General features: G+C 40.3%; 2 protein-coding genes across 24 annotated transcripts in view; both read right to left on the bottom strand.

Annotated features, from left to right (window-relative positions):
• Positions 1 to 4,953, bottom strand: part of obscnb (obscurin, cytoskeletal calmodulin and titin-interacting RhoGEF b) — a 70,696-nt gene extending 65,743 nt beyond the window's left edge. For all 20 annotated transcript variants that reach the window (XM_023964965.2, XM_023964967.2, XM_023964966.2 and 17 more), the window contains exons 1-3: positions 4,695 to 4,953; positions 1,104 to 2,204; positions 68 to 337 (exon numbers count right to left, since the gene is read on the bottom strand). In XM_023964965.2, coding sequence (XP_023820733.1) covers positions 68 to 337; positions 1,104 to 2,190 — 1,357 coding nt within the window. In that variant the 5' untranslated portion in view covers positions 2,191 to 2,204; positions 4,695 to 4,953. The remainder of the gene's footprint in view (positions 1 to 67; positions 338 to 1,103; positions 2,205 to 4,694) is intronic.
• Positions 4,954 to 7,902: 2,949 nt separating this feature from the next.
• atg9b (autophagy related 9B) lies at positions 7,903 to 22,689 on the bottom strand. 4 transcript variants are annotated; one of them, XM_023964920.2, is made up of 14 exons: positions 22,021 to 22,689; positions 21,805 to 21,848; positions 20,812 to 20,876; positions 19,792 to 19,962; positions 18,534 to 18,675; positions 17,673 to 18,421; positions 17,380 to 17,533; positions 16,774 to 16,953; positions 16,402 to 16,647; positions 14,941 to 15,179; positions 14,770 to 14,863; positions 14,457 to 14,541; positions 10,312 to 10,481; positions 7,903 to 10,177 (listed from the first exon to the last, which is right to left on the bottom strand). In XM_023964920.2, exons 1-13 carry the CDS (start codon positions 22,127 to 22,129, stop codon positions 10,330 to 10,332), a joined length of 2,430 nt encoding a protein of 809 aa, XP_023820688.1. In that variant the 5' UTR covers positions 22,130 to 22,689; the 3' UTR covers positions 7,903 to 10,177; positions 10,312 to 10,329. The 4 variants fall into 4 exon arrangements, with proteins under 4 accessions (XP_023820688.1, XP_023820687.1, XP_078790224.1 ...); XM_078934098.1 differs by having other exon boundaries at positions 9,909 to 10,177; positions 14,770 to 14,851; XM_023964919.2 differs by having other exon boundaries at positions 8,813 to 10,481.
• Positions 22,690 to 22,820: the final 131 nt, after the last annotated feature.

Here is a 22,820-nt window from a genome sequence, read left to right as displayed (position 1 = left end):
TGTCAACTGCATTGAAGAAGTGATTACAAAAACGCAACTATTTCAAAAGAAATCCTCAGAATGATACCTAGGACAGTGAGCTCAGCGACAGTCCGGCTGCCCTCCTTCATCTCACAGATGTAAACGCCATCATCGTTGGTGGTGACATTATGTATGGTGAGGCGACGCACGGTGCCGTCCTCCTCCATGTGATACTTGTAACTTTGCTCCAGGCGCGTTTCCTCCATGAACCAGTTGGCCTGAGTGGCAACCAGAGGGACCTCACACATGAGCTTGGCCGAGGTTTTTTCCTGCACCTCCACATCCTGCAGCTTCCTCCTAAATGGAACTTTAGGCTCTGGTAGAGAGAAGATAACACCATGGTCCACAAGCGCATGATCATCACAGTGTTTATCTAAAGCTTGAGTCTATCAAGAACTCATTGAAAGGTCTTTTAGAATACATTTTGGTTGGGTTTGTTTGGGGTACTTTTCTTTGGCAACTTACACATTTGTATGCTGCCATTATTTTTCTACTTTAACTTTAAACTCAAAATGTAACTATAAACTCTCGAATCCAATCATGAATCCAAAGAAAAGACGAACCAGCACCATTATAAGCAACACAAATCTTTAACGGTGCAGTTTGAACCACATCCCGAAGGCCGTTCCAGCAGCCATGCGTCTGTGTGGTCCAGTGAAGAAGTCCAAGGCAAATGTGAACGGCTCATCAGCAGCAGAAAATAGATGCAATGCAATACTTTCCTTAAGAGGCTTAGCCCAAATTTAACATTGTTATGAATAGCCCCATCCATTACAGACTGCAGAAATCCACTCAACACCTGAATACTGTGATTTCAGCAGCAACTAAAGCAATGCTGATGCTTTTCCATTGAATATTGTCTATTAATTTCTCCAATGCAGCATTGTTTTATCTGCAGTTTGAGGGCTTCATTCCAAGTTGTTTTACCAAATGTATTTCTAGTTTATGTTTATGTTCATGTGCAAACAAAAAAGAGGATATACATCTTTCTGATTTTAAGGGATTATATATTACCATAATTATCCTATTTCTGTAGCATAAATGTAGCATTTGCAGTATTTATGTTAGGACTCAAGGCTTACCTTTCACTGTAACCAACACAGCACTGTAGGTCTGCCCAGCCATGTTTGTGGCATTGCAAGTGTAAAGGCCGTTATCGCTCTGCTTGCAATACAGGATCTTCAGGATGAAGTTCTCGGCCTGGTCCTCGTAGATGACGTGCCTGCGGCCTTCGCTGATGTTAGTCCCATCCTTCCTCCAGATGATGTGCGGTTTGGGGTGACCTGTCACTAAGCAGCTGAGTTTGGCATGTTTCCCCTCAGTCACTGTGCACGTGCGGGTGAACACACCCTTGGGAAGCTTGGCCAGAGCAGATGCCCTTAACTGGTGTTCCAGGTTCAGTGAACTCAACACGTCGGCAACGTTGGTTGTGGAGGAGGAAGAGACAGAGCTGCTCTTTTCTTCAGAGTGATAGATGGAAATGTCCTTCTTCATTTCCTCTTTGCGCTTTTGCAGATGGGAGAGCAGGGAGGTGTTTTTGTCCACAGACGTGTGGCGAGCATCCTGCGTGTCAACGCCAAGGGTCGCTGCAGCCTGGGAACGGCCTGCAGAGTTTTGGGCCCTGCAGGTGTAGGTGCCGCCGTCCAGACTGCGAACACTCTGAATCTTTAATGTGCTGCTGTCGCCGTCAGAGACTATCTTGATGCGGTTGGTCTCTCCGAGGTAGCGCCCATCCTTCTCCCACTCAAAGTTGGCCTCAGGGTGAGCTGCCACCCGGCAGTGGAAGACGACATCTCCCCCCAAGCCCACACGTGTGGAGGACGGCTTCACCATGAAGGCAGGGGCCCTCTGAGACATCTCTGCTGGCAGGGCCACTTTCAGGGTCACAGCAGCGTACGCCTCCCCAACACTGTTTTTGGCTCGGCACATGTACTGGCCGCTATCTTCCAGTGTTAGGTCATAGATGGTCAGGCGGTACACATCTCCATCCTCCACGGTCTTGAAGCGGCCCCCAGACGTGAGCTTGAGCTTGTCTTTTTCCCAGCTTACGACTGGGGTGGGGCTGCCCACGATGGTGCAGCTGAGTGCAGCATCCTTCCCCACACACACAGAGAAAGCCTTCGGCCGAGTGAGAAACCGGGGGGCCCCTCCGAAGAAGTTCTGATCCATTCTTTGTTCTTTTCCTGCCGTCAAAGAAAACAGAAATGTAATGACAGCTGTATGGATGCATTTTAATACAAGAATCTTTTTCCTAAGAGAAAAAAAAAATCCTAAAAAATAAACAAGAAACTAAAACACTCTTTCCAAATCAAGTCAGAAAATCAACCACAACTGGCATTGCCGGCCAGCAGACGGTACCCACCGACTTCTAACCCTAACCCTTACCCTAACTGATTGATCACCTTCTCCAAACCCCTCACTCTCTCCTTCTGCTCTTGTCAACCTGTTTAGAATTGCACGTGATAAATTCATTAAAAAAAAAACACTTTTTTTCAAAATTGTGGCTTTTTTTTCTAAGTTGTATCTCCATAGCAAGTCTTTTATGGCGGACACAGGTCCATGTTAGTATTAGAGGAATCTGCAAAGGTAAAAACTAGGATTTCCTTGGCAACCAAGGTTTTTTGTTAACTGCCCTCATAATATCTTCATGTCGTATGTCATATTGTTTCATTCAGCTTGGGCCAACAATTCATCTATTACATTTTTACAATACGGCGGTAAAAAAACATGGGAGCAATAAAGGAACGCCACTACACTCTACGCAAACGCTTGTTCAAGATCTACAACTTCTAATTCAAACATATATTCCCAGGTAGCTTCTTAATGATGCTTGATGAGTTAGGAGGTGACAGAACTAAATCCCTAGATCAAAATCTGTAGAAGGGACTAAAGGTGATTTTTTTAATTCAAATTGTGGCTCTTTCCTGAGGTCAAAGGTCAACATCATTTCAGTTGTGGTGGTGGACTTAACATATTGCTGTGTGTGGGACATTTTGTGAAGATCACTTGAACACGTCTTGTTTTTTTCTCATATTGTGGAAAAATTTGGCCAGATTTCATACCTTGCCAAAAAAATTGCCGCCAAGCTGTAGATTCTGTGGCCATCCCATAATAACTTTAAAATGTCATTTAAATATCCCTGACACGCGTGTTTTGGTTTCATTAGTGGATTTCATATTACTATAGGAGGAGATTTTTTTCCCCTTTCTTGATGGTTTCTCTAGCTGGGATGTCATCATTGCAAGTCATTTTTCACTGAGTACTAGGTCTGTGCAAATCCTGAAAGGTTTTTGAGTTTGCGGTGCGGGGGCAAAATATTAGCTTGAAGGTGCATTACGAAGGAAGCATTTCAAAAACAAGACTGCTGCGGGACATGATAGAAGTGTAGAGATAAAAACAGTTTAAAGAAAAAACCAGACAGTTCTGATGGTTGAAAGCGTGTGAGTGAATAATTAGATGGAATCATGCTCATCAAGAGCGTCACAAAGTGAAGACAAATTTTAACATTTGCAAGGTGCTTTGCCCAGATTTAACATAGTTATGAGTAAAAAAAAAGGATTAGAAAAAGATCCCACAGATTACTTAGGAGCTTGAGAAGCAGAGTGGAGAATAAATGAAGCTGGCGGATGAGTTGTGGATAAAACATGCAGCAACAATACTACTGATGGTAAATGGAAAGATTAAATGGTTTTTGTTTAGCTTTAACTCAAGAAATTGCATAAATTATGAAAGTAAATACTTGCTTGCCTTAAATAAATAGCTGCTAAACTGCAAAAACAAGTCAAAAATTAATAAGATTTAAAACACTTTCTTTAAACAAAATAAAGAAATAAATAAATCCATCAACGGTTTTACCAAGAATTCGTATTTTCAGAAAAGATTTTACTCATGTTTTCTTAGACTAAGATTGTTTTCACATTGCAAAACGTCCTTAAGAGGATCATTTTACTTGCAAGACAGAAAACAAGACAATTTTTCTTTAAAAAATTGTCTTTTTACTTTCCCAAAATACCACTTTTGCAATGGTATATCACATTTTCTGCACAAAGGAGTATTTCCTATTAAGTTAAATTCCTAAAATACATATACTGCTTGGTATGATTGTTCCCCTCCTGTGGGATTTTGATCAAATACAGTGATGAATGGAAAAGTGGTATGAAACCATCTGAACACATCTCCAGGCTGTAAAAGGATCCGCCCACACCCTAAACTTGGAGAATCGGCGGCATAATGCTACGGAGCAGCTTGAGTGACAGTTCAGCAACACAACAAATGAGTCCCACTGTTACAAGGTCATAGTGTATATATGTGACTCTCCGTTGGTGACATTTGCCTGCTTTTGTCACCTCTGTGGCTTCAACCGCCTGTCCCAAAAATAACCTCAGCTGTCAGAGCTCATCTCTCACCACTGCCATTTGTAGAAGCCAGAGGCCGTTTGATAAAACTCTGGAAATTTTCTTTTCTACCATCTGCCTGGAAAACGACTAAAACCATACATTTGAATTAATTCAGCCTAAAGATTCTGCAGCAAATCATGCCACAAAAAGATGTGTAAAATAATTTCAATGGGGTTCCCACCCCGAAATTCAACAATATTAGAAATGGGGAAAATGTATTAAAGTGGAAAGGCATGGATCATAATCATAGACCCAATATAAAGCCTACTTACTCACCTTGGATTCTGAGCTGCACAGGTGAATCACGTGACTGTTACTTAGTTGGACAAATTTCCAGAGAGCGATCCAATCCTCGCTGCTTTTTGAAAAATCTCTTCTTTATGCTCCAATCTCCGTGAAACGGTTGTAAATCCAGGTTGATGGAACGAGTCCCAGCCTCCTGCGGTGGGTGCTTGACTACACTTATTTTTCCTTTCTTCTCCAAGGGCTCATGATGCCAAATAGCTGACGTTCCTACTTTAGCGCTGCCTCTTTTCCAAAATAGACCTGTCATTTGCAGCAGATAGGAGAGGCCTGTAGAGGAGGCCGGGTGAAAAAGCAGGCCGGGCTGGCCTCACCACCTCCACCTCCACCTCCACGTTCCACTAAATATCACAAGGTGGGAAAATGAGCACAAATTCCCAGAAGATGATTTAATAAACCTTCACAGTAAATGTTTTAAACAGAATTTCCACATTTTAAGCAACATTTTGTCCCCAATTGTCAAACTTTTTATTTATTTATGGCCCTCTTTTCTTTTCCAAAATATAAAACATGATATTATATGATGCAATAAATCAGCATAAACTAATAAATGATAAACTCAATGCCAAGAATATTGCATTTTAAGAATGTTTGGACATGTTTTTTAAACATTTTATCATTCATTTTGTGTTAGGGGTATTAAAAGTGCTACAGAAATAAAGATTGATTTAATTTGACATGAATTGGATAAATTTAAGTAAAGCGTAAGACAAATCATGCTTTGATTTCTTTGTTTTTTTTTAACCTTAAATAAAACAAAAATGTAAATATATTGAGATTTGGTAAATTACCTGTGAAAAGGTCACAGTCATCGGCTAATTATATCATAATATAAAAAGTCAACATCCATGGATCACACTGTACTGTCTGCTGAGAAAGATTTGGCCCAATAAAGGGGTGTAAAAAGGTGTAACACCAAAATACTGCACACTTCAAACAGAATGAAATATACACCCCATAACATACATTTACCTCGTGCTTTTTGAATGTATAAATATTTCTTTCTACTTGCATCTTTATCTAATAACAGTGGGTTTTTGTTTACAACTATGGATAAGTCGGGGTTCCACTTTCAATGTAAAATCAGTTTCAAATCTCTCACATAAACAGATCTCACTGGACACATCAGAAATGATGCTCTAAACATGAAATAACCAGCATTTGAGGACTTATTGTGAGAACTACAATATGTAAAATCACAGATGCAGGGAGAAAAAACTGTCTCTATGTGTTTATTTATAATATTCTGACTGAGCAGAAGATTTTACTGACGATTCACTGGAGATTTTTGTTTCTCCAGTCACATTAGGGACAGTAATTCCTGTCAGAGTGAAGGGATGAAAGAGCCTGAAATCCAAATTCGTCCTTTACATCCCTATGATATAATCATTTAACGTTATTTTAAGATGTATTCTAGAATTCCAATTCGACTCAAAGATGACTGAAACCTCTTTGGTCCCGTTCGTCAGCCTGGTCACTGTAGTGCAGCAGCGTGGGCTTTCCCCCCCCAGCTCACTTGACTGACAGCAGCAGGTCGCCTGGACTCTGATCTAATCTTCCCGAAACTCTAGCAGATGGCAAATCCACTGTGGCTCCACGACTCTGCTTCCTACAGTTCTGGGTTTCCAAATCCCTGAAGGTACTGAGAGGAAAAAGGTAAACATGCAGAAACTCTGTGCTAGATATTTATTTAAAAACTTGGTGCTTATGAAGGAATATACGTTTGTAGCAAGTCGTTCATCTCCCCTTTAACCAATTTTTTTCCCCAACTTTCATTTCTCCATTGTCAGTCCTGATGGTGTCAGATCCTTTTCATGGTTCTCCCACTTCCATTCATGAATGAATGGAAGGCATTCTTTTCTACCCTTAAATGTGACCTCCCAGACATCTAGAGTAAGGTGGTGGTTGTATGATAGTCCTGACACAGTGGTGTTACCTCAGAGGCATGTAATGCTCGTCATCCCAAAGACGCATTGAGCAACACGGACAGCAGATGGCAGACACTTCCATCAAAAGAGCAAAGGTCCCACTTCAGCCTGGAGACTCTAAAATCTAGCCAGGAAGTGTATTATTTACATATATTAAAGTAACTTTAAAAATAATATGGACACAGGAGGAGGCACAGAGTTGTAACGCCTAAAACTACGTACTTAATATTTCTAAAATATGAATATATAAACAAAAAAATGCAAAAATGTCAAACATAAGTTGATTCCATGATGGAGTTATTATTTTTTTAAACGAGAGTTTGAGTCCTGCAATACAAGTGAAATTGTTGTAAAGATAGGGACTTCAATCTGATAAAAATTGGGGTTTTTTTGGGTGTTTTTAACATTTTTTTTGTGTCATCTTTCTGATAATGGAGGACATATATTTATTAATTTATACATATTTTTTTTATTTTCTATTTGGCAGGTTTTTCATTTTGGAAATCCATCTAAGTATATGCAAACATAAGTTAAGTTAAATAAATCTTTTGGATGTTCAAAATAGTACATTTTAGTCTGTACCACACAAAAAATTGATTGTTAACCAAACCCTTTATTTGATGAACTTCTCTTCCAAGTGTGCTGTGATCTGTTCTGGAGAAAAGACATTTTATTGACTGCTGACCCATAAAAAGTGTCTAACAAGCTGTAAGACGCAGCATCATGGTGGTGCAGACACGACAAAGCAAACCACAACACAGGAAAGTGGATTTTTTGTTTGTTTCTTTAAATTTGAACAAACATGAACAATCGCACGAGAAATTATCAAACACACTCAAAACAAGATTTATTTACTTCTCTGGGAAACAAATGAAAAAAAAAAAAAATCGGTTCTTTTGGCATATTTCCCAACGCAGTTACAGAACACAAAGGTGCAGCAGAAAAAACTGTCCAAAAGACGTAGCACCAGGTTCCAGTCTCCATGATGCTCGGACTGGTGTAGTGGATAACAAGTGACCGCTTTGGCCGTGATGACCAGGCAGACTCGCGCCTTTTTGGGAGGGGGGGGGGGGGTATTGATGACTGTACAATCCAAGACGCCATCAGAAGAAGAAAAGCAGTCAGGTTTCAAAAAGACTAACACTTGATCTGAACGCCACCTTCCGTGTTACAGGTCACGTCCACCACGCTTTATAATACCTCCTTCTGAAAATACTTTCTTCTGCTAAATATATATGAGAGGGAAACAAATATACACATATGGGACATTTGTTTATTGCTTAAATAAAATAGCTTGAAAATGAGCAAAAACTAATACTAAGGCACTGCTTGTAATCAAAAGACATCAAAACGTACACAGGGGAAGTAAATGTAGAGACTTACAAAATAAAACTACGCCGAGTGAGTTCCAGCGTCTCTACGCCAGGGGTTCCCCAACCCTGTTCCCCTGCAGCTAACCTTGCTTCACTGATTGCTGCTCACCTGGATCAGGTGTGTTCAGTCGGTCAGAAACTGGGCTGATTCAATCCAGCTAATTAGCATCTACTGAAGCTGGGCTAGCTGCAAAACGGGCAGGGCGTGGGTTGGTCTTCGCCATCAAAACCCACAAGCTACTATTACACTGTGAGTGTTTAACACTGTGAACCCCTCTGAGTGACAACGGTGAACTTCTCAAGATATGTTTGAGGTTTTTTTTTTTTGTCTTTTACATGAAAATAATGTTAGGAAGGAGGTCACAGATGCAAACTGTATTTATGCACATGCACACACCCAGGTCAGGTCTGAGTTTTCACACCTTTACCTGACACATGCAACAAAAAAAACAGAAAAAAAGTGAAATAAATTGTAAACACTGCCGGTGTAGCTTATGAGGTCTTGTAGTAGCAGGATGGTTTTGCTTTAAGTTTTAAATAAATCTAGAGTTAGTAGAAAATAGTATTTTGTACACAATAAGCAGCTCTAGCCTTAGTTTCTTTTTTTTCCCAGAAATATAAAAGTGTAAAGGAATTGTTTTCAACGAATTTAAACTTTTTTTTTTTTTTGGATTACAAGCTGTGTTACGTGACTGTCTGGTAACTAAAAAAAAAATATGTTTCTGTCAAATAAATAGTACATATACATCTTTTGCAATTTGAAATTTGGGGAAAAACAGATAATAAATATTCATTAAGTAAATAAATTGTTCTATCTTTTTCATGCTCTTACTTTGAAAACAGGAATTTCGTCCCAAAAGATGCAACAGTAATAAACACACCATTTCTGGTTAAATTATATTATATATGTGTTTTTTTAAAGCATACAATGTGATTAAAAAGAATGATGCAATTTAGTTTTAGGTGTTAATAATAATTAATAATACAAATTCCAAAATGAATGCTTAAATCATTTGCTGGACTGCATGTTACGATTTTACGGATCTAGTTTCATTTAAACTAAACTGTTTTACTGCAAATGCTATAACATGGACTTAGAAAATTAGCTGTATGGCTACTAAGCCATGAAGCTAATTTCTAACTTTTTCGAAATTTGAATTATTTCTAAATCCAAATTTGGGGGTTTAAAGGCTGTCATCTGGAATTGGTTTTTAAAGTTGAAGACGTTTCACCTCTTATCCAAAAGGCTTTGTGAATTCTGATCTCATCCAATTCTTCGTCGTCAACTTTAAAAAGCCAGTCCAGATGACAGCCCTTAAACCTACTTCTGTGATGGAATCAACCTTCATAAATGAGAGTCTTCATAGACATAGGCTATTGCAAATGTTTTTTAGACTTATGTGCGAGAAAACTACGGTGGCCCTGAAGTGCAAATTACTCAATGTGAAAAACAGAATAAAGATTGTGTTAAATCAAACAAATAATAAAAAGAACATTTTAGAAATCAAAAAGAACAAATAACGTCATTCCAAAAAAAACTAACAAAACAAAAACATTGTCGTTAAGATACGTTTGAGTGTTATACTGGTGTAATTTGCACTTCAGGGCCACCGTAGAAAACAGATCAGCTGTCGATGTATTAACCATATCTGGGTTAATGAGCTCTGCCTATGAATAGCAGCATCAGGATGTGTTTACCACTAGAAATCTTTCTATAAAGACAGGGATTTCTTTACAAGCACATGTTGCAGTGTTGCGGCTATTATACGTTTTTTATCAGATCGTGAATGTATTTTTTTTTAAGATTAGATCCACTATTTAAAAAAAATGACCTTTTGCCAGACATAGAAGAGTCTGTCCCCACAGATTTCTGGAAAATGTTCTGGAAAGTTGTGAGTCTTTATCTGTCGCACAAAGTTCCTATAAAAACCACACTAGCTCTGTATGCACACTAGGTACAAAGTCACGAGGAAAATAGTTGGAAGACAAATGGTTTCCCTGATGCCATCGTCGTTCCCTGATGCGACGATGTGACGGGATGAGGCGTGGAGATGCCGAGTCAGTGGTTTAGTCGTCAGTGACTCCCTCACACACAAACAAACAAACACTAGTGATGTTTTAAACATCCATGTTGAGGTCATCTAAGGCCACAATGCTAAATGAAACAAAACAAAACAAAAAAAGGTTGATAGGTAATGCGTCCTTGTGTGGTGAAAGATCTTTTCCAAATGTCACAGGATGAAGAAACACGGAGCGGGGATGCTGCACGGCTTCCCCGCAGGAGCATACCTCATGAAAAAAGGCACGTCAACAACTACTTCCTGTGCCGTGTGTTGGAGTAGATCCAAGGTTGATCTCCTGATCTTCTAGATTTTCCTCTTCTACCTCTGCCCATCCTCCTAAAGGAGCCGGGCTCGATGTGGAAAGGTTAGAAACGTGGCCACCGTGAGCGTGGAAACCTGGATAAAACAAAGACGGGAAAAGTCAGTGGATCCTTTTTTGATGTTTTGAGGCCCCTAGATAGTCTCCCTCTGTTACTATTTATTTCTTTTAGCTGAGAACATGCTGACTAATGTCTTCTGTAAATGATCTGTACTTAAACACTCGGTTCTTTAATGGGGGGGCAGGAGTCTAGGTTTGATTGTTTATTTCAAACATAAAAACGACAATAGATAAAAAAATCGAATTTACTTACTGATAACAATAGTTACTCAGTTTAGGAAAATAGCAGGAAGAAAAAATGTCCCCATTTGACAGAACTTAAGAAAAAAAAAAGATGATTGAAAAGGAAGAAGGTGCAGCTTATTTAAGGACCCACGTTTGTGATAATTGTGTTTTTGGCATGTTGCTATGGTATCTATCTGATGATGATGAAGGACATATGTATATAAAGAAAACTAAACTTAAAACTGCATTTCTGAGTATTTATTTATTCAAATCGAACCAGGAAGAGATGAAAAAATGCACTTTGAGAAAAGGTTTATTTGTGATATAGAAAATATGCTGGCCTGCCCTGCATTTGGTGAAATCCCAACAAAAAATTGCAATATCATTATTTTATGAGATATAGAAAGCATCAGTTATGATCTGTTGGGTTAAGTTTTTGATTGCAACAGTGTTAGTTTAAGATGAAAACATGAGTTTTCAGGAAAAACACATTCTGTTTACCAACCGTCTTAAATTTGATCCACACATTTTTACACATTGTGTAACTGCAGCCTATAATACATTGTAGTTTATTTATATAGCCCAATATTACAACAATAGTCAACACGAATCATAAAAAACACAAAGTCATAGAATCTAATAGGTAAATAGATATTAAAGAATTATCAACACAATAAATTAATTACCGTAATTTCCAGATTATAAGCCACTACTTTTGTCAAACACTTTCAACCCTGCGGCTTGTTCAATGATGCGGCTAAATTATACATTTTTTCTAACGGCCGCTAGGGGCGCTAGAGCAGATAGAGACAGAGTGAGACAAAGGGAATGGAAGTTTAATTTAAATTCCCGCTTTCAGAATGACGAACACGAACAAATACTCACAGGAAATTCAATAAGGACAGTAGACGATTCAAGCTATTTGTCATCCGAGCTGTCACCCATATAACTGAAGGTAATGGCAAATTATCCGTGAACCGTGCACCTCTTGACACTGAACAGTCTCAGGAGGTGTCTATGAGAAAAGCTGACTGTATACTTCCAATTCTGTCATCAAGCCCATTTATTTTGAGGTCACTTCTGCTCTTAGACCCCTCAGTCATGGTGCAACAAAAAGAAACACCCATGCTCAGCCCTATTTTGGCTGTATCCCACAATCCCTTGCTGCTGTTAGACCCAACGTGCGCGTGACCGCCACTATAATATGAAGCAGCTTTCAAGTTAAAAGCAATCTTAAAAGCAGTGTGAAAAAATCCACCATCACCAACGGGTTTGGAAAAGCCAGTCTGCTGCTGACGGACAGGACAGCGCAAGCTCAGGAGAGAATTTACCTCAGAGTGACACTGACAACTACTACGAAGGAGAGACTGAGAGAGTGAGTGGCGAAGAATATCTGACGCTATTCCAATCCGACACTGAGGAGGAAGACTTCCATGGTTTCAGTGCACAGGAGGAAGATGAAGAAAGCTCTCAGTGACTTTTACGTTCATGTTTTTAAACCAACCCTGTCAGCGGTGTGTTACGGTGTGTCATCGTTGTGGAATAAAACTTCCAGCACAAGCGACTTATAAGTCGCTGCTGCTCTCAGTGACTTTTACCGGTATGTTTTTTTAACCAGCCCTGTTACTACCATTTTGCTGCCGTGTCACAGGCACTGTTTGGAAAGAAAAGCTCTGGTATATTATTACAACTTTAAAAACTATTTCTGTGTACCGTCTTTCTTTGTAAATATATCAAGTGTTGAACCTTTCCTGCGATAACTTTTTTCCTTCTTTCCTCTACGCCGAAGGCGGATCTTCCTTCAGTTGTTCAGTTCCCTGTTTGGACTAGAGGTAAGATCTTAAGCCCGAGCCCGAGTCAGAACGTTCGGGTCGGTTCGGTATGGAGCAGCAAGAAGTCAAGGATAAAATTAAAACAGGGGAACTAAAAAGGCAAACACGCACCACCGCGGCTGCAGTATTTCTCCGCGTGCGGAGCGAATGCGCATCATGATCTCTCTTTCACTCTCTCTGTCTGGCCTCTTTCTGTGTTCCAGCGTTATTTCGTTGTGCAAATGCATTTATTATGCAGGAAGGAACCTATGCGCAGCGCTTCCAGTGGAACTCTATGCCACAACAGCCAGCTTGACTACGCGCACGGCTGCAGCGACCACTCTCTGTTCGAAAGAAAATAACCTTCATGATTATAAAAATATGTAGATTATTTTACCTTTAAGAAATCTGGCGTTTTTTTTCTGCCCAAAATACTATGGGATAAATTGAAATTTCGGGTTTGCTTTGGGCTCGGGCCTGCAAATCAAGTTAGTTGGTCGGGTTCGGACCGGGTTCGGATTTAATGCCCGCTGGCCTGTGTCGGGTCGGGCTGGATTTTTTAGGCCCGATCTTACCTCTAGTTTGGACCCCCAGAGCCTCCAGAGTGGGTTAATAAAGAATCATTTATCTTCTACTGGGGGAACCTTTTTTTTTAATTACAGTTCTCTTTCACGCTGTATCACAAACATAAACACACACCCCCAACACACTTTCGCTGCTCTTGCTCTCACTCGCTGCACGCACGCTCTCCCTTCCTTCCGCTGCACGCACGCACGCACTCCCTCCTCCTTCTTACACACGCGCACGGTTTAGGCGTATTCACATCAATTAATTTACAACATAGTGTGGCGACCCGGGGGTTAGCCCCGCCTTCAGCACCTAGGACTCATGGGAAGTGGGGAATCGTGGGTGTAAAGTTCCTCACCATGACTGAGGTGGCTGTGGGCAGAAGTGACGTCCATGCTGTTGGGTTGTGTGGATGTGTTCAAATAATTAGGCTATAATACTGGCAAGGAGAATATGTAATTAGCAGTTGCGTCTCTCTCTCTGAGACTGTTGGAGACGTACCAAACATACGCTGCAATATATTCAAACAATAAGTTTAAACATGGGTACATGCAGCCATTACAGTGTGGTTTGTGTGTGTATAAAATAGTTACTCCTTGAAAAATGTAAAGGGTGCGTCTTGTTATCAGGTGCGCTATATAGCCCGGAATTTACCGTATTCTCACCATAGCATTTTGAAAATTAGTTAAACTTTTCCTGTTAAAAGTTTTTTTGAGATTTCGCAGAAGCAGCTATTTTTGTAATGAGCATGAAAAGCCCTTCTACAGCCCCTAGTGGAATAATAGTGAACTACAGGGCAGAAAATGTACCAAGTTATTGTATATAATGGGTTTTTAAGGAAACTTTGGATCATGCTAATGAAGTTGGGGTCTCGGAAACCATCTTGAATGCAATGAAGTCAGATAATTTCAGTATTTTAGATTTGACAAATAGTGGATGGGTGTGTTTACAGTAATTAGCACAGGGAATTGTCCTGATAGCCTTTTTTGTAGTACTGTCTATACAGAGTAGATTTATACTTTCCCCGATTTTCTGTACAATACAGAAACTATGATTAGATCAGAGAGTAGTAATATATATAACGATTTTGTGTCAAGGACGCATTTTGCGTTGACCGCTTCTGTTGTAGGCGACGCTTCATGATGCAACATCCGGCTTTATCCTTCTATGTACAGTTGCTAAGACTATCCATGCAAAATAAACATTGGAGTGATGTTGTGACTAAAAACCCAAACCCTGTACACCAATTAAGTTCTCGTCTTGTCTGTTTGTTCCATCTGGAGATCTCCAGAAAACACAGCTCCCGCTGAGAACCACTGATTATCTCACACATGTGTAAAAGCTTAACTGTAAACCCTGAGATAAGGGAAGATCAATATTTCCATTTACTGGTGTTTGTGTGCAGATCTCTCATTGGTACGGGATTCTGCCAGTGACCCGATGTCCTCTGTGGGTAGGAACTCTGCTGGTGGAGCTGGAAAGACAAACAACTGTCAGTGAGCAGATAAACGGACCTCTAGACCGCCGGAATGCCACTACTAGCATTGTGTATAACAGACTCTCTATTATCTGACGCAAAGGAATTCAGGTTTTTCTTTCTTTAAACCTAATTGTTAGTAGCAAGTGAAGGTGCTTTAGTCAGTCATGACAAGAGGACTTGTGCACACATCCAACATGATTCAGTTTGTGTTGAGGAACTGACCTCGTGCATATAGATGGCATGGAGGCTCATCTCTGCAGACGCAAACTCTGAGTGCAGGGCGTTGCTCCGGATATGAGAGTCACTGTTGGACAAACTGCAACAGAATTATAAAGCTGACGAGAGCTGCAAAATGAAACCTCAAACCTGCAATGTTTTATTATCCCGAAATACCTGTCAACAGCAGTGCGGTCACTGTGATACATGGTGGCCTCGGGGTGCAGGGAGGAGGGCAGGAGGCCGTGGGGGCGCCCTCGACTGCCTTGTGGGAGCTGGGAGGTGGATAAGGAGGCCAGGACACTGGCTGCAGCAGATGCAGCGGTGCTTGGTCGGATGAAGCGGTGGTCCCGCGCTTGTAGCCCAGATGCAGTTAGGATGGGGTGAGCCAGGACACTGGCTAGAAGATTATCGGGCTGGACATGACGGTACACTTTAGAAAACTGACAAATTTCATTTCTAATCCAAAATGTAACCTGATGAGAGGATCTGGTTTAATTTAAATATAATATAAGGATTACATGATTACAGCAACATTTATGGCGGAAGTTAAGTTAAAAAAATAACCTACCATAGGCAAAATCCGTAATATTTTTTTTTACAATAATTCTAGATGTAAGGCTGTAAAACTCCTCACAACACTTTTTACACTTTTCTCAGACGGACATAAACATTTTCACACTTTTCTGTCTTGTTTAAACTCTCAAGTTCAAACCTTTGTAGAAAAATAAGTCCAGCGTTACAGAATGAAACAGAATGAAATAGATCTGCTCAGGATTGACATTTTCTGCCAATTTGGCTAAATGAACATTCTGTACAGGAGAGGCCGCATGGAGTAGATTGATTGACAATGCTCAACAGCCAATCGGGGTACAGAACACAATAAACTATATAAAAAGGAAAAGAATCAAGACAGCAAACGGTGAAGCATGTCCAGTGTTCCCTCGCTTTATCGCAGTTCACCTTTTGCTGTTTTGCAAATTTTTTCAGAGCGATCTTGCATGCTTTTTCACAGCACAGTGTTCTGCATTTGCAGATATTTAAATTGTTTCTTACTGTTCTAATCTTTCTGATTTTTCTAGTCACTGTGCTGCTTTTTCCTTTTTCCTATATGTATGTCAACCAGTGCTGTATGCGATGGAGATGTCAATTTCCATGCGGGAACCTCACAAATGGATAAATAAAGTTGTCTGTCTATCTATCTATCTATCTATCTATCTATCTATCTATCTATCTATCTATCTATCTATCTATCTATCTATCTATCTATCTTGCGCTGTGTCTAAAACAAAAATAAACACCTAAACATAAATCTTTGATCAGTCAGATCTTCATTCTATAAAACTGGACTTGTTATTCTATGAAGGTTTGATCTTTGGGAGTTTAAACAAGAGAGACAAGACTGAAAATGTTCTGTCTGTGAGAAGAGTATGAAGTATGTAATGAGGAGTTAAACAGCCATAAAACATCTAGAATCCTAAAAAGCTGACTTCCCCTATCGCAGGATTTCCATGGGACGAATCCCCAAAATAATTAAGGGACCACTTTACCTCACAGTTTCTAGGTGCTATTTTTACATCACTTGATTCTACAAATGCATAACCAAAGTGAAGCCAGCATGGGTGTCGAGTTTCTCACCCCGGTCCCCGACTCGTTGGACTGCAGCGAGGTGCAGAGAGGAGCCTCTGAGAGGAGCAGCTGTGTGGAGGGACCCCCCTGCGCGTCGTGCTGCACCTTCTCCTTCAGGTGGCTTATGAACACCGAGCTCTCCTGGGGCGGCTGCCAGCGTGGGTTCTTTATGGTGAAGTGCATGAGGGACAACTCCGTTTTGCCGTTCTCCGCCTGCTGGTACATGGAGGCCTCCGTCTGACCCTCCGACATCCACTGCAAACACAGACCGCAAAGATGCCACAAATCGGAAACGAGACGCGAGTCCTATTAAAGAGCCGCACTAATGATGTTTCGGGGAGATGCTAAGCAGATCGCCTCTAATCCCGAAAGAAGTCTTACCGCAGGGTTTCCGTGGCGTCGGATGTCCATCTGTGCAAAAGAACAGATGTCGCCAACTCCGACCACTTCCACAGTGAAGTTCCTGAAGAAGTCAATGATTTCCAGAGACTTGTTCCTCAGGAGGAAAATGAGAATAAAGGGAGTAACAATGGGGCTCAGCAACTCCTCCAGGATAAACACCTGATGACAACACAAGAAAAGCATCTGTTTCACTCTCAACAATACAAAGAAACAATGGACAGAAGAGTTTGATCTCCCAATTATTAAGAACAATTCTTTAAATGCATCATTTTATCAATTATTTAAAGACCCATTCTGATAAAAATGACGTTTTTGGGTGTTCTTCACATGTTTTTGCTGCATTTTTCTGATGTTAATGGACATTTATTAAGAAAATTGTATTTGTGATGTAGAAAATGTGCTGGGCGGGGCACAAGCTCCCTGCCAAGCAACTCAGAGGTGAATGAACTACTGCATCTCTGCAGAAACTTTGCCCTCGACACAGTGCATTTTAAATTTTGACTAAAAACAGCATCATCATAACCAAAAGACCCTTTAAAAATTGAAGTAAAGATGCTGGGGGCGGGACTTTGGTGTTCTCCTCACCGCTTTGTACTGAAACAGCTGTGCCACCTCGTCCCGGGTCTCGCTTGTGTGAGCGTTGCCTCTCCAGTGGTCGGGCATGTAGTGAATATGTGCCAGCACGCACTGCAGCAGCTGCTCCGGACACCAAACCAAATGCTCGTCTGGGATGAAAGATCTAGTGACGAAAGCAGAAAGTGTCAGATAGTAGCCAAGATTCACATCAAACCAGAGATTTTTGCACATATAAAGCTGAAATTCTTTCTTCTTAAGAATTATTGCGTAAGTGTGGCTTTTAGGTGTTTGTCCCAGCTCACCTGGTGATGGTGATGACCACCCCCAGCACAGTGATAGCGGTCAGGATGTGCTGCACTGTCAGAACGTCCTCGTCATAAACAGTCAGTGCAATGAGAACTGCTAATACCGATCCTGAGAAGAAGGCGACGTTCTTAGCGATCACAGTCAGTAGCGGTGATGTAAAAGAGTTCATGTATTTGGAAGTGGGTTTGTAGCCACGCCCCAATCGTCCGTGGAGCTCATGGTTCAGCTCGTTGAAGTGCCGCAGGTACAAACGACCATACAGGGACCAGCGGCGGGCCCCCAGACTTCCAGGTTCTCTGCGGATCACCTCGGTGTAGCTGAAGAAAGCGTAGAGCACCTGCCACACCAGGATGAAAGGACACAGCAGTAAATTGGCCAGACCCATCAGCAGGATGACCCTGCTCAGCTGCTGGGCCAGCTCCAGGCGGTTCCCGCTGCGCTTGTACTTGGGGTGCAAGTTCCATTTATTTTGAAAGAGGGAGCCAGGCCCCCAGAAAAGAATGAGCTCAAAGTTGTACTTGAGGCCCTGGGTTAGAAAGACTACGTTACCCAGCAGGGGGAGCTGTAAATGAACCGGCAGCACTGATTTGTTTATCATGGCCACCATGTAATTCTTAAAACGCAAGATGCGGTGATAAATATCCAGTTCTGTCAGTTCTTTCTTATGAATGCACATTTGCTGTTCTTTCTGCAGGCTGATGATTCGGCCCTGAACCTCCTGCCAGGTGAAGTTGCATAGTTCGTCCTGGAATACACAAGAGCAAAAAAAAAAAGCATGATACCACGACTCAAATTCTTCACACACTATTTAAAAAATATCAAACATTGTTCAGAGGAAATCTGCCAATAATAATTACCATTCGGATCTTCAGAGCTTTGATGTAGAACTGCCGGATTTCCCAGTAGCTCAAAAGATTGCAAAAGACTTTAACAAGCCGATAGACCCAGAAGATTGCTGCCATGATGAGAAGGAATATGATCCAACTGTCGTCTTGTATCCTGAATGTAATAAATAAAAAATTCACTTATAAACACATGTTTTGTTTTGATATATTTCATTTACAATTTATTACAATTGCAAGTGAAAAGTGGGCAATATTCTACAATTTCAATTACAAACAAGCTAAATTTAAGAGTTAGTTTATAAATAAGATGTAAAATTGCTATAAATATCAGACTGGAGATATTTATAGATATATATATATGTGTGTGTGTGTTTTTTTTTTTTTTCTAACTGTAGCACAAGCTGTTCCCTACTTGGAATCACAAGCTGTCGCACGTCATTAACTTTCGTATAAACAACTTCTGCGTCACATATCAGATTCACAAAAAGTCTGTGAGCCAAGCTGCAGAAAACAAGTCGCGTCGAGGCGGCATGTTGTTAAAAAGAAGAAAAGTGACAACAGGGTTTTCCACATGGAAGAGAAAGGGGGGGGGGGGGGGTTACAGCAAATTTATGAAGGTGTCATGAGCTACTAAGTATGTCACCATCATGTCCTGTAGCACAACACCAGAGCTATCGGTTACATTGCCCTGTTCTCTAAGGGCCTTCCAGCGCTGGGCTGAGAGCTTTAGGAGGTTTTTGAGTCAAAACTTAAATATAACATTTCACAAAAAGAAAGAGACCCCTAATAATAATAATATTAATAATAATATATATTTTAGTAGAATATATTGGACGACCTGCTCTACCGCCTGAGCTAAACTGCAGGTCTAATGTTAAACCACAATCGATATTGCTGCATCTGAAATCAATATTCTAATACTTTACATTTCTACATATATTATTAATGTTAAATGAATACCCTCCGCAAGAAAAATTAATTGAAACACAAACAAATACAAATTAAAATGAGGTCAACATGTTGAATGTGGGTCTTGTTGTTTTTAGGAAAATATCTAATTTTTAAAACCATTTTTTCACCCATTTTGTTTGTTTTGCAAGGAAATTCGTTACAGTTTTACTATTCGTAAGATTTGTTATATAATATTTATACAGAAAAATGAAGATGTGTTTCAGATAAATTGGCTACAAATCAGTAATGAATTGTAATTAGTCACCATGACAACAATACCAAACAACCGGGTTAGTGTGCAGCATACAGAATTCCATACCTTTGAGTGCACTGCTGGCTGGGTAGAATGGCATCTGGAAGCGTGACTTTGTTCCGATCCAAAGGGCTGTGGCCCGGCCCGGTGTGGTTGACCGCTCGGTTGGCAAAAAGGATGTCGTATTCCACGCAGTTGACCAGGAAGGTGGTGAACGTCACAACAAACAGAAACTGACTGTAAGGAAAAGATTGTTTAAAACAAACAAACAAATGAATTAACAGTTGATAGAAGGACATCACAAAGTCACTGCACTCCCCCCAACAATGGTCTGCAAACAGCAAAAGTATCACCGCACCAGCTGCCATCAGAGCCCCCAACTGGTTTCTTGTTTTATATCCACAGGCATATTAAAAACTTTTACAGTGAAATGTCATCTGGCTTGTTTCTGCTGACATTGTCAAGTCATCTGCAGTGTGCGGGTCAAACCGAGCCAAAGAAACCAGGAACTGCAGAGGCCAGGCTTAACGGCTAATTGGACAGGCGGGACAGAACTCAGAGAGACGAGATCAGATTTAGGAAAGCATGCACAACCTACAAAGGAGGAGGGTTAAATGACGTCTGGCTATTCTTGACAGGTTTTTAAAAGGAGTTAGTTGCAGAATTTACTGTTCCGCCCCCAAAAAACGTTTCTCTTTTTGATTTCAGAGAGTGGAATTATTAATTTTGCTGTAATTGGCACATATTGAATTCGAATGGTCAAGACATAACTTCTCCAGAGATATCATCCGGGTCTGATAATATTACCAAACTCAGGTCAAAAGATGAAAAACACCTCAACTGAAACCAAAGCTGGTCAGTGAGCAAATGATCACAAAGAAGCATTAATAACACTTTAAAGTACATCAAAAGGGCACATTCTGAATTTTTTTATGATTGGAAATAGATGATTTTCTGTAATAATTTTAAGGATTGCTTTTGCTGGAGGTCACTGAGATATTAGCATAAATATATAAAAAGCCTTAGTACGTTTGTCTCTGTATCTAACGATGCAACCTGAAGGATTCCAAATAAACAAATACTTACATGAGTTCAAAAAACTCTGATAACATCATACAAGCAAATCCATTCTTTTGATGAAAATGATAAATGTGGACAAGGTGGTTAAGGAAAGTAAAACAATAGACACACACATATGAAACACCAACTTTGCTTACAATGCCAAATACATTACAGTTTGGCTTACTACCAAATCTTCTTTGCTCAGTGTCCGGTTGTTAAAGACCCACCTCGATCATCTATTAATCCATTTTCAAAATGTTCCCAGTGGTCTTTTAATTATAATTATTTAGATTTTAGCCAAAACCAACAACCTGTCATTTTCTAGGACATAGTTTCTGCAGAGCGGCAGGAGTTAGAAATTCACCTGGCATCTGTTTACACCCTCTCCTTCAACCTAACATTACAGGTGAAGCAAAAAACTGTGAGCAATGTTGGAGCTATCCAGCTGTACAGTTTTGAGCCAGATGCCAGCGCCAACGAGGAAAACAAAGGCGTTCGTGGATTTGTTTCTCTGCGAGTGGATCCATCAGAATGGAGCGGAGCAGAGAACTTGTGGTCTGCCCAGCATATTTTCTATAAAAACATATACGACCTTTTGGTTTTTTTTTAAAAATGGTGCTTTGCATCTGCTCCTGATTCAGAAGATTTGAATACAGAAATACAATTTAAAACCTGATTTTCTTTATATATGTCCACCATCATCAGAAAAAACATAATTTTCATTAGAGTGTGTCATAAAAGCATAAAAAAAAAACAAGATAAAAAAATCAATCAGGCAGAGGAAAAAACACACCAAAGCATAAAAAACACTTTTATGAGCTTGTTCTGTGGTTGACCTTTTCTAATTCCCTGTCAAGGAATCACAGTCCTGGTAGGACTGGTTGCAAAAAGAATTTTCAGATCGGTACCCTGAGGCAAGTTGTTTCGTAACAAACTCCTGGTAAACATTGTGAAATGTCATATTTTTAACCGCTGACTTGCTCTAGTTTATAGCAACAAGACATTTTGAAAGGATATCCTTGTGAAGAAGTTATCCAGGTTCTTGATATGGTGCCATGAGTCTGTCAGAAAAACAAAACACAGAAACAGCATCTTTAATAAAAAGGATAGCTTTAATACAAATTATCTCTAAAAATCGCGCTTTTGATCTGGTTTCACTTCCAGGGCTTTTACCAACCTTAAGTTGAATCTATTTTTGTACCGAACAAGCAGTAATGTTAGAGGTTTGTTTACCTTTTAGACTTTCAGGGACGTGAACTAATAAATCTTCTTCTCCAGCCGGGGAATCTTCCTCGAAGTCTTCGATCCTGTGATATTCTTGGTAGGTTTCAAAATGGGCCATGGTGCTTCACATTCTCCAGTCGGTCCAAATTGATGAGCTAAAGCTTTTACAAACAAAGTGGTCTCAGGCTCAGGACCTCGGTTCCATTATGTAGCCGCCGTGAAACCGGTAAAGCTGTTCAAAGGACAGCTACTGTAACGTTAGCTTGCTAACTCGCTTGTCGCACAAACAAACTGTGTAACCCCTCGCAGCAATGACATGGATAATACCGAGTCGAGTTAACACAAAAAAAGCAGCAAAAACGACTAAATTATTAATTGACTTTGAGTTAGACGTGAAAAGGGACAAAAGACGTAGCCAGGTAGCATGTGAATGATTCAGCCCTAGTGTGGTCCGGGTGACACAGTTTGTTTTGTTCCCGAGTCCATTCCCGGTCGCTTTAATTCCACCCCCTGTTCCCGCTTATTTATCACCGAACTAGGCTGAGGATTAAATAAACCGAGTTGAGATATCTTGAGATATGTTCACTGACATCTCAAAAAAATTATTCAACAGCCTACAAGAGTGCCCGCTGTTTTTGTCTTTCTCAAATAAATGTCAACAAAAACAGAATTGTCGTCACTTCCGTTTAGCCTACGCCATTTCCGTTTGTAGTTTAAAACAATTTATTTATTTATTTATTTTGCTTTTTCCTTTGAAAATTAAAAAATAAAACCACAATCCACCTTAGTCAAAAAATAAAATATAAATA

Source organism: Oryzias latipes, chromosome 17 (assembly GCF_053564925.1).
Source record: "Oryzias latipes strain Hd-rR chromosome 17, Olatipes_Hd-rR_3.1".
Taxonomy (NCBI): domain Eukaryota; kingdom Metazoa; phylum Chordata; class Actinopteri; order Beloniformes; family Adrianichthyidae; genus Oryzias; species Oryzias latipes.
Note: the sequence above shows the minus strand (reverse complement) of the source record. Positions and strands in the feature narration are given on the sequence as shown.